This window comes from Cyclospora cayetanensis, unplaced genomic scaffold, assembly GCF_002999335.1.
Source record: "Cyclospora cayetanensis isolate NF1_C8 unplaced genomic scaffold, CcayRef3 CcayRef3_contig_22, whole genome shotgun sequence".
In the NCBI taxonomy this organism is placed as follows: Eukaryota; Apicomplexa; class Conoidasida; order Eucoccidiorida; family Eimeriidae; genus Cyclospora; species Cyclospora cayetanensis.
In genome coordinates, this window is record NW_020312170.1 from 190,301 (window position 1) to 201,838 (window position 11,538).

Here is an 11,538-nt window from a genome sequence, read left to right on the forward strand (position 1 = left end):
TGCAGCACAAAGGCTCATCGTCTTTGTCACACTGCGCTTCCACCTTGACTGACAGGAATGCCAGAATTTGCAGCGAAACACGGCTGGTTCGAGCTCCAAGGGAGACCGTGAGGGGCACAGAATCGTTAAGAACAACTGAATACGGCAGTGGCAGTAGCAGGAGGAGCAGCAACAGTGGTGACCGCCTCCGCAGCTCTTGCAATGCCAATTTTGATCTCCGCAATCGAGAAGGCGCATGCCCTTCTCGGTGAGTCACCATTCTTCTCTTTGAGGGTCCTGGACGGACGTGCTACAGAATTACACCCCGATAAGAGACTATCGGCTTTTCCCCTTCTGGATCGGGTTTAGAGGCATATAAACATCACCCTAGTTGCCATTGATGCCGTTGTTGCCGTTGCTGTTGTTCCCCAGATCGTCACGAAAGCGCAGTTCTGGAGCAAAGGGCTGCTGTTGCTGGTGCTGAGGCTGCGGACTCTGCGGGCCTGGCACCAACAGCAGCAGGCGAAGGAGAGGCAGATGCAGTGGCGATGGCAGAAGCAGCGGCAGTAGCGGCAGCACAGAAAGCAGCAGCAGCAGGCACTGCTGCCTGTGCCTCTTGGGCGGCTCCTTCTGCGGCCAGCTACCTCTCCCGTTGCGCTACTCGTCTGCGTATCGGGGTAGCTGACAAAGTAGAGTCACAGCCTGCCAAGAATCTGGAAGCGGATGTTGCAGTAATCCTTGGAAATAGCAGTGCAGACCTGGTGCGTATCAACTTTGCGGTGTTTCTCAAGTGGTGTGAAGGAGCAGCAGCCTTTCGACAGTAGGCGTTCCCCCCCTTCCCCCACACCAATAAGGGCGGCCCCCCAGGGGCCCCCCAGGGGCCCCCCATGGCTCCGGAATGAAAAACTTTGGGTTTTGAATTTGCGAGTGTCACAGGACTCGACAGTTGCTGCCATAGGCTACGCATTTGCTCTGGAAACTTGCAGACTCCTGCAGCGTGGGCTGAGCTTTGACAGCAGCCATCAGCAGCAACACGAGGCGGATCTTCCAGCATTTCTGCCCCTGGTGGATTGCAGTGCTGCCGATTTTCGCAGCAGATTGCAGGTCGGCGTCGCTGGCAGGAAGCTGTGCTGCATTTGGCGTTTCTGCTGCTATTTGTCTGCATTTCGAAAAAAATTCCTCCGAGTTCAAAAAGTGCTGCGTTGCCTCAGGCGGACTGGTGGATCTCCTCATGTCTTGGCGTCCCCGCTGCCTCGCGTCTTCTCTTCACCACTCACTCCGAAGTGCATCAGGTGGGCAGCAGGCTGAAGAGGCGAGACACCCTATCAAGCTCCTGGGGCTGCATGCGTCTCGATTGGCGTCAATCTGGCAGCCGTTCCACCTGTCTCGCGGTGCAGCTAGGGGGGGCATGTAGCTCCCTGCTCATTCTGATCTGGACGCTGCAGAAAAAAAAGCCTTCGCTAGCTGCGTAGGCATGCGTTTTTCAATAAGCTTTACTGTGGCTAGATGGAGGTATGGGTCGGGAGGGAGGAAGGGTGTGTTTGCATGTGTTTGTGTTTGTATGTGTGTATGTATGTGGTTGTGTGGGTATGTGTGTTTATGTGTATGTGTTCAAATGTGTTTATGTGTATGTGTGCGTATTATGTTTAGGTGCATTGTATTTGTGTGTGTTGTGTGTGTGTGTGTATTCTGTTTGTATGTACATGTATGTATATGTATGTATATGCATGTGAATGTATGTGTGTATGTGTATGTATATATATACATATATATATTATGTATGTATACATATACATATATGTATATACATTTATGTATGTGTGTGTGTATGTGTGTGCATTGGTTGGGTTGCAGTTGCTGGAGCAGCTGCAGAATCCAGAGACATCCGTGAGGGTGTGCCTAGTGGACCATAATGATTTGGGCAGTGGCAGTAGAGAGCAGTACGCCATTGCTGCAGTAACTAGAGTTTCTGGTGCTGATGATAGTGATGATGATGATAGTGGCGCTGCTGCAAAGAGGCTGCAAAGAAGTTGCATGTGTTGGGTTTCTTGTTAGTTTTCTCTGGCGTTTCGCTGCTCGATGCAGGCAAGACAAGACATGAAAGTCTTACGTGTTGAGGGGCCTTGCGGTTTGCAGATGGCGGCAGCATGTGGTGAGCTGCGTGGATCATCACGTCGACAAGAAGGCCCTTCCAGCGGCATGCAAGAAGCGCATCACCGGCCCTTGCGTTGGGTCTTGTTCCTCCCTTGTGGCTCTCCTTGTAAGCCCTACAAACGACACGCGAAGTTGTTGCATGCGCTAGTGTAAGCGTATGGGGACGGGCAGCGATGCCTGGAAGCGCTCACACGAAACGTGGGGGGAGGGGGGACTGCGGTGGGTGGCTTGCAGCTCGAGGCATTGCAAATCCATTATTCGGAAATATTACCTCCTTTGCCCCAGGATCTTGCAGCCCTTCTCATTGGTGCCATTATAACAGGTAGCTCGCTCAACGCCTTCTTTTCAGCGCGAACGTCTGAGTCACGAAACTCCTCTCATGCCAAAATAACCATCCTGCGATAGGGGAGAGGGGGGAGAAAAGGGGGCCCTCTGCACCATCTGGCGGTGTGTTTGCCTCGTTTTACGTGTGTCGCTGTACAGACACCGTGGCGTGCAGACCTGACCTCTCGGACCTTCGATGGAACGCCATGTAGGGCGACAACTCCGATGCCTCGCGATGGCGGCACCTCCTTTTAGAGTACAAACAAGCAGAGGTGTAGCAGCGCCTGTGCATGCTAGGCCTCGGCAGAAATTCTCTAGGTTCACAACGACACTCATGCCCACGTGCCTTGAGCGGCTGTATGTAGGGGCTGTGTGTTTCGCGGGAGCGATGCAGAGATGCTCACGCTCTAGCATGGCTCTCCGGGTTGTTAGGATGGAGTTACTCGTTGGTGCTGACAGCGCAGCAAAGTTTTGACGTCATGCGCTTCGATAGCCGACGCTTGCTGGAAGTTGTACGCTGCATGCACATAAGGCCACAGGACTGATGCAGCGTCGTTCAGCCGTTTCAACTCTCTACGCCCCCGCTACCTATGCATGCGACACAGTTTAAACTTGTTCTTTTGTTTACTTAGGGTGTCACGGCTTTGCTCAAATCAGACTACAAGTGCTTCTCTTACGCCGAGTGCTCCGTAAGAGAGAAGAAGGGGCCGGCCCTTCGGGAGGGCCGTGTTGCAGCCACGCGCAACCCCACCACCCACCCACCCATCCACACAGAGAAACAAACACACAAACACACAGACACACACAGAGAGAGAGAGAAAGAAGGACTGACGGCTTCTATCCAGTACCACCAGCCTTCATCACTCCTGTGCGATACAGGTTGCCTTTTCGTCTCTGACGATCAGCGTGCAGCTCCTTTTGGCCAAAGAGGAAAGGCGACGCCAGCTGTTTGAGGCGATCGTAAGTTGCCTGTATACATATATATGGATATATTGATTCGTTTTCTTGACAGCTCCCCTGCCAGGATATATACTCCTTTTCCACCGCCGAGCTAAATGCGGCTGCTGATACACCTGGCTTGCAAGGATGCCCGCCATGCGTCATGTTCCTGCTTTCAGATTGCAGAGGCAGCTCAGGGCCGCCAAGTGTACATACTGCTCTCGCTGAGCCCCCGAGAAGGCGGCTCAAACCGTACGGCATGCCGCCGCCTCCTTCAGGGATTTGTTGAAATTTTCGTCTCGAGAGGACTAGCGTTATCTCTGCTTCGCAAGAGTTTGCGTGTGCGTTTTATCGCAGAGTTCGACAGACAGCTGGCCCTCTTTGCAGTTGCAGAGGAGTCCAAGCGTTTAGAACGTGCGTCATGAAATTCTGCATTTCCCTGCTTCGCCATTAGATGGCTGGAACCTTCTCCCTTTGTTACTGATCGCGGGATGGATACTATGCGAGGAAGAAGAGGGTGCAGGGCTGCCAGATCTCGCGCCGAAAATGCGGTGTACGTACAGCAACAGCTGCTGAGGGGCAGCTTCTTATGGCTAGTAGGATGTGCGGTAGTTTTTATGGGTGTGCAGGTGCGCGGGCATTCCTTGCCTCCTGTGACAATCTCCGACCTGAAGGCGATGTCAAAGCGTCACCTAAGAGGTCGCTCGGAGAAGCATCAACCCTCTCGGAGGCTGTCGTCGATCCAGAAGGCCATGTGTTAGGATTTTGCTTTTTCAAGGTAGTAGGGAGGAGGAGACGTTGGGGAAGGGTCGGTTCCTAGGCTTCGGAGCCTTGATAGGGAAGGCAGCGCTGAGCTTAGGCAGCCTTAGCATGGGGCAACTAAATACGACTGCGGTCTGGAATTGTTTCTCATGCATGCGCAGGTTCACTCGTGCCTCTCTCGAAAGCTCCTAGAGCCTCTGGTGGCGTTCTGTTTCAAGGGGGAACCTGCTGTAGAGGTTCAGCACCGTTGAGGAGGAGTCCTTCTTGTCAGAAAAATATCGCACTCCGGTACGCCCACTCTTGAGTGAGAGCTCCCATAACGCTTCACGTCGGTTGCTCACAAAATTTTCAAAACTCCGTCCCTTCTCGCGGTGCCTATATATTAATGTATACCCATTTTAACAGTCCGACGCTGCACAGCTGTTTCGATCGATATAGCTACAACGCACCACCACCAGCCGTAGCGGTCATTTCTGCTGCCAGGTGACTGGCACGAAAAAAATTCGCTAACACATCTAGCGATTGCGCCTTTCGACGCTGTGCTGCCGTCTGGCGTAAAAGGGAGGGCGCAAAGAGGCGGCAAAAAGGCTACTCTCTGGAGTGCAGCCATGCCAGGTTCTCGTCGCTTTCCCCGATATTCTAGGCACTGGTCAGAAAGAGCGCTTTTAACTTCTTAGAGCGGCTGCCGCGGCAATCCGCAAAGCCCCGAGTCGCCCCCTAGTGGTACGATGAATTTAGCAGAAAAGACGCCACTCGGGAAATTTTCTCTGCCGCCACACACATGTGGCAGCAGAGAAAAAACCATCTGGTGATCTGCCCACCCTCCGATTCTCCCCCTGTCCGCCTTGCCCTTCCCCTCTTCCTCTCTGGACCCTAGACATGTCAAGAGACGATTTCTGCCGGCTGCACTGCTTCTAAATCAGCACAATCCATGGGGAGGGCACGCTCAAAAAGTACTCAAAGAGCAAAGGCCACAGGTGTGGTGCTGCTGCCGCGGCTCCTACTGCAACTACTGTTGCGGCAGGAAAAAGTTTTCTAGAAGGATGTCGTTCCAGGACCGGAAGGCTGCGCGCGCCGCAAGACAACAGCACCAAAAGCTGTATGAGAAGCAGAGAGGGAGCAGCAGCAGCGGGAACAAAGAGGCCAAGTTGTATGGGGCGGAGGAGCAGCAGCACCAGCACGCAAAAACAGATGCAATGCAACCTTGCAGCGTCCCCTCCTAGCGGCAACATTCGGTCTGGCTCACGCTGCTGCATCTGCCGTTCTCCGAGTTTTTGCCCCCATCGTGTCGAACCATAGCCGAAAAAAAAAGCACCAGCAGCCCCCTCCATCCGCTGCTGCTGCTGCTGCATTCCCCCCACTGCAGCGGCAATAGGCTGCAGCGGTGGGGAGGGCAGCGGGAGATTCGGAGTTTCCTGCAGAGGAATATTTGCGGAGCGCATCTGCTGCAGCAACCGCTGGGCCGTCTGTCCAGCGCTGCTGTCTGGAGTTGCAATGAGCCGTTGCCATAAGTGCCGCCGTTGCAGAGGTGATAACACAGCCAATCCCCCGAAGGACCCCACCAAGAAACACTGTACCTGGGTTGCCTGCGGCAGCGATAAAATAGCACACGCTTTCCTCCCCCGTCTTGACAACTGGAGAGCAGCAACACATATAGCCGAGAGAGAGAGAGAGAGACAGAGAGAGAGAGAGCGACAGACAGACAGACAGAGACAGAGAGATAGAGGCCAACAAGGGCGAGGGATTAGAGGAGCGGCAGTACACTACCTTTAAAGAAGTCACGCGTCGAGCGGCAGCCGCAGCAGCAAGCCCACAGCAGCAGGAAAGGAGGAAGCAGCGATTGGTGCTGCGAACGATTTGCCGCTGCTCTTCAAGAGAGAAAGAGACACCTCCCGCATGCAGCAGCAGACGCATGCGAGCGTCCAGCACGCGGGCCTCTAAAAGAGTCATCTGCTGCTGCCGCTGGTGGGGGTGGTGATACTGGGGTTGCTGCTGCTGCTGCTGCTCTCCTACTAGAGAGACTTGAGGCTCAAAGATGTGGTACTGTCCTTGCTGCTGCTTCTGCTTCTGCTGCCACGGATGTGAATAAAAAGGCTGATCGTATGAAGACTGCAGGAAGAGCTGCTCGCGGTTCTGCCAGCCTGCCTGTTGCTGCAAGTTCTCCTCGCTTTGCAGCATCGCGGGGAGACTTCCTTCCATCCCCTGAGACATGTGAAAGCCTCCGGGAACGTTTGAGGCTTCCATTTTCGAGCTTTTGGCTCCAATTCAAAGCGTTTGCGACGGCATCGCGCGCGTGGAAAACCAAGCAACGCAAACAAAACGATCCCCCCTACACGCCTCAAGTCTGTCTACCTGCTACCTCGGAAGGAAGGCCTTCTCCGAGGCTGGCGCTTCGTCGTATCCCTCGTAAGCGCTCCTGTGTGCAGCTGCAGCTGCTGCTTACGGGACAGGAATAATAGGACCGACATGCGGCGGGATACTGTGCACAATAAAACCTCCACCGAAGCACCAGAAACACACACCCCGGGGGGGAGAGGCAGCGCCGCTCGGCTCAATGCAACAACAGGCCCTTGAGATCCTGCTTGCTGCGGGGCACTGGGGTGATGTTTGCTGGTTGCCTGAGGCGAAACGCGCTTTAGGCCTAAATCTATATAAATCTAATGTCGAATGCAGCCTGGAAGCGGACTTTCTTCGCGAGGGAAGGGGGGGAGCATTGTGTCTGTCACTGCAGTCGCTGCAGAGCGCTCACAGCGAGTGGCACTCCTGCCGATATTCTCGGGGTATTTCGGATTTTATTGCTGCAACGCGTTGCAACACACAAAACGCCACTAAAAAGCGATGAATCTACCGCGTTTCTGGACACTTAGCCAATTTTGCGCTTCAGGAACTCCCGGGTGTACGCACTGATGTTCTGGGGCTTTGGGGGCCCCTCCAAGGATCCTCACGCGCTGCACCGCGTTTCCCTTCGTGATGCATGTCCTCCCTTCAAAGCAAGCTTTTTTCATCTCTCTCTCTTTCTCTCTGCCTTGCAAGCCCTGCCTGTGGGAATATTGGACACCTGAATCATTGGTCCTAAGCAGTCGCTGCGAAGCGCATGCGCCACACCCCGTCCTGCCGTCCATTGCACGCCCAACCGCGTCTGAGGGGGGCCTTTTTGAATGATCAGGGTGAGGCTTGATTTGCTTCCTCTGGCTGCTGTACGCACAACATCGCGTGGCTTCCGGAATTCTCGCGTCTCGCGCGGCCTTCCAACGTGCCTGAGCCCACCCCCCTTTGCGTCTCTTCGCTGCTGCATCGGCAGCAGCAGCCCGCTCCACTACCTCAGCAGCAGAAGAAGGCACCTCGTCAGGAGCTTCATGATGACGGGGTCGGATACGAGTATCGCATCCCTCGAGCTGCAGCTGCAGCAGCTGCGTGTGGAAGCTGCACGGCTGCATGAAAAGGCACGCGAACTGCGGCAGCAGCACGCTGGAGCCGCTGAAATCGACGCTGCAGCTGCCGCTGTGCTTGCCGCGCGCGAGGAGATTCAGCATCTAGAAAAGCAGATCCAACAGCAAGGCGGTTACCAGCAGCCCTCCTTCATCAAGTACAGGCAACAGTGCGAGAACCTAATCAAGCGGAAGTTCTTTGTCGTTCCTGCTTATGAAATTTACGGCGGCTCTGGAGGCCTCTTCGACTTGGGGCCTCCTGGTACGACTCCCTCGCGTTGTGCTTCCGTAGCCGTGTGCCGCATGCGCAGCAGCAGCACAGTTGATCGATCGCTCGCTCGCTCAAACAGCCGTTCTTGACGATGCAGAGTGGGGCGTTGTCATGAAAAGAAAGCTGAATTGAACGGCGCTTCGACAAGCTGCCTGCTGCTGCGCGTGCTTTTTTTCAGGATGCGGCTTGAAGAGCCAAATCGAGGCTCTTTGGAGATCTCATTTTGTCCTCGAAGAGGAAATGCTGGAAGTTTCAGGGCCTTGCCTCACCCCGCACGTAGTTCTCAAGACGTCGGGTGCGTCATGCCTCTCTCATGAATGGCGATTTCGACTTTCAGTTCACGTACTTAGATATGCAGAGGCACGAGGCCACCCCCTGCGAGGATAAGAACTGGAAATAACACTGCGGCGAACTCCTGCTGGCCACAGGAGCAGAGCATGCGGCTTCATGGGGAGAATAAAAATGGGAGGGGACGGGGGGAGAAGAAATTCAAAGAATGGGGTCTTTCTTTACCCAGTGACCTTTGCGCGTGACCGTTGCGGTGCATGTACACGTATGGATGACATGTACATATTTATATACATATACATATATATGTATATGTATGTTTACAATGTGTGTGTATATTTATTATGGGTCTTTAAATGTATAAATTCTATAATATATAAATATAAATATATATGTATATATATTAGATATGTGGATTGACTGTGGGCGCATGCGCTGCAGGCCATGTGGATCGCTTCACGGATTTGATGGTGAAGGATGTCGTTACACAGGAGTGTTTTCGGGCAGACAAGTACTTGGAAGAGGTCATTGAGAAGGAGGTCAGGAAGGTGAAGGAGAATGCGCAGTTGGAAGTCTCGGAGAAGGACGCGAAGATAGCGGAGCTTGAGCTGATTCATCGGCAGGCCGATGCCTATACAGCTGAGGAGCTGCAGAGGCTTTTTGAGCGCTTCCAAGTCGTGTCGCCTCACGGCAATCCTCTTTCTGCTCCCTTTCCCTTCAACCTCATGTTCGGACTGAAGCTGGGACCTAAGGAGGAGGCTTCCTCCGCATCTGCCACCCAGGGAATTCCGCAGGCTGTCAAGGAGCAGCAGCAGCAGAAGCAGCAGAAGCAGCAGCAGCAGCAGCAGCTGGAGGGCCGAGGTTACTTGCGTCCAGAAACGGCTCAGGGTATATTTGTGAATTTTAGGCGCCTCTACGAGTTTGTTGGAGGACGCATGCCCTTTGCAGCGGCTCAGCTTGGCATTGGATTTCGCAACGAGATCGCTCCCCGAAACGGCTTGCTGCGTGTGAGGGAGTTTCCCATGGCGGAAATCGAGCACTTCTGCCATCCCGAGAAGAAGAACGACTTCCCCAAGTTTGTGGACGTTGAGGAGGCGCTCTTGCCGCTTTTCCCCAGAGAGCGGCAACTGGGGTGTGGAGTGCTGCTCACCGATATGCCGCTCAGGGATGCTGTGGCAAAGGGCATCGTGGCGAACAAGACGCTTGCTTACTTTCTTGCCAGAACGTACAGCTTCCTGCTCAAGATCGGCCTGCAGCAAAAACACATTCGCTTCAGGCAACACCTCAAAACGGAAATGGCACACTACGCCTCCGACTGCTGGGATGCTGAAGTGGAGACGGCCTATGGATGGATCGAAGTCGCTGGGCATGCAGATCGTGCAGGTACTTCCCATCCTAAGCGATGCGACGAATAATAATCGATTTCGTACTTAGCCATCGCATTTCCCGCCTTTTCGTTCCCCATCGATGCCACACCCTCCGTATAACTCATGCAACTTCGCTTTCTTCGTGCTGTACCCGCGCGCAATGCATGGGTCTGTGTGTGTTAATGCATCTATGTGTAGATATCTTTCTCTCTCTATGTATGTATATATATGTATATTATGTATATACATATATGGATATCACGTATATATTATGTACGTGTGCGTGTGTACTTGTTTGTGTATGCTACTGTCTCTCGATCTCTCTCTGTAAAAAAATATATCAATATATGTAATGGGTTAATGTGTTCTAGTGTGTGTTCATGTGTTTCAATGGGGGTTTTCATGTGTTGAAATGTGTTTTAATCTCGATCAATATGTGTATTAATGTGCGTTAATATGGGTGTATTAATGTGCGTTAATATGGGTGTATTAATGTGCGTTAATATGTGTGTATTCATGTGCGTTAATATGGGTGTATTCATGTGCGTTAATATGTGTGTATTCATGTGCGTTAATATGTGTGTATTAATGTGCGTTAATATGTGTGTATTCATGTGCGTTAATATGTGTGTATTCATGTGCGTTAACGTGTGTGTATTAATGTGCGTTAATATGGGTGTGTTAATGTGCGTTAGTATGTGTGTATTCATGTGCGTTAGTATGGGTGTATTACTGTGCGTTAGTATGTGTGTATTACTGTGCGTTAGTATGTGTGTATTACTGTGCGTTAATATGGGTGTATTACTGTGCGTCAATATGTGTTTTTGATATCTATGAATGTGTGTGCCTACATTTGTGTGTGTTAGTGTTGATGTGTTGATGTGTGTGTTCATGCGTGTTTAAATCTATGTGCATGTTGCACACAGCCTTCGACCTAAGCAGCCATACACGGGCCTCTAAGGTGGATTTGGTTGCGATGGAGAGGTTTGATCCTCCGCTTCGGCTGTCAGTGCTAAAGCCAATTTTCAACAAGCAGCGGATAGGAGCTGTGTTTCGGCAGAGTCAGAAAGCCGTGGTTGCTGCGATCGAGGCGTTGTCGGACAAGGAGAAGGAGGCCGTTGAGGAGCAGCTGGAAACAAGTGGGGTGTACAGACTGGTGGTTCCGTCGGCTTGCAGCGGGGGGGGTGACAAGTCGAACGGTGCAAATGCTGAGGCATACGACTTGACAAGGGAAATGGTTCGCTTCGAGGCAGCCACGCAGACTGTCGGCGAGCGCCCCTATATCCCCTCAGTAGTTGAGCCGTCATTTGGCATTGGTCGCATTCTCCATTGCGTTCTGGAGCACAGCTTCTGTTCTAGGGGCATAGAGGGTCAAGAAGAACGTGTTTTCATGCGCTTCCCACCCCTGGTGGCTCCCACGAAGGTGGCCTTGCTGCCACTTTCCAACAATGCGATGTTCAACCCCATGTTGCAGCAGCTGAGGCGACAGTGCGTCCTGCAGCAGCTCACCGTCAAGGTCGATACCAGCGGAGCTTCCATAGGCCGTCGCTACGCGCGAGTCGATGAACTTGGCACGCCTTTCGCGCTCACCATCGACTTCCAGTCGCTAGAAGACAATGGGGTCACTTTGCGGGAGCGAGACTCCATGCAACAAGTCCGCATTCCTGCTGCAGAAGCTCCCGCACGCGTCTCTGAACTGTGTCGTGGCGAACTCCTTTGGAAGGATATCCTGAATCGATATCCGCTGGTGGTTGTTTCCGAGCAGTAAAGGAGCGAACCCCATTTCCATACCCTTTGCACACATGAAACATCTACGCGAGGAGAAACACACGAAAAAATGAGAACTTCTGGCCTCACCCCTGTGCCGCTCCGCATTCGCGCGCGTGCCTTGCTTTTGCAGGATTAGATTGTCTGACAGGCCATGCGCATTGCTTGCAAGTTCACAGACTTTTTGATAGGCTTGTAGTGTCTTTCTCTCCATTGCTCGCAAGTTTACGGACTTTTTGATAGGCTTGTAGTGTCTTCC

General features: G+C 52.8%; 2 protein-coding genes across 2 annotated transcripts; both read left to right on the plus strand.

Annotated features, from left to right (window-relative positions):
• Positions 1–542: 542 nt before the first annotated feature.
• Positions 543–4,216, plus strand: LOC34620385 (the record flags this gene model as incomplete). Its single annotated transcript, XM_026338018.1, has 8 exons — positions 543–740; positions 916–1,103; positions 2,116–2,239; positions 2,368–2,455; positions 2,617–2,660; positions 3,576–3,648; positions 3,754–3,810; positions 3,960–4,216. Coding segments are annotated over 8 exons (1,029 nt in total), but the record flags the coding sequence as incomplete, so codon positions are not given.
• Positions 4,217–5,820: 1,604 nt separating this feature from the next.
• LOC34620383 (glycine--tRNA ligase) lies at positions 5,821–11,280 on the plus strand (the record flags this gene model as incomplete). The annotated part of the gene is made up of 5 exons (XM_026338019.1): positions 5,821–5,894; positions 7,508–7,848; positions 8,036–8,152; positions 8,587–9,528; positions 10,439–11,280. Coding segments are annotated over 5 exons (2,316 nt in total), but the record flags the coding sequence as incomplete, so codon positions are not given.
• Between the last annotated feature and the right edge of the window lie 258 nt (positions 11,281–11,538).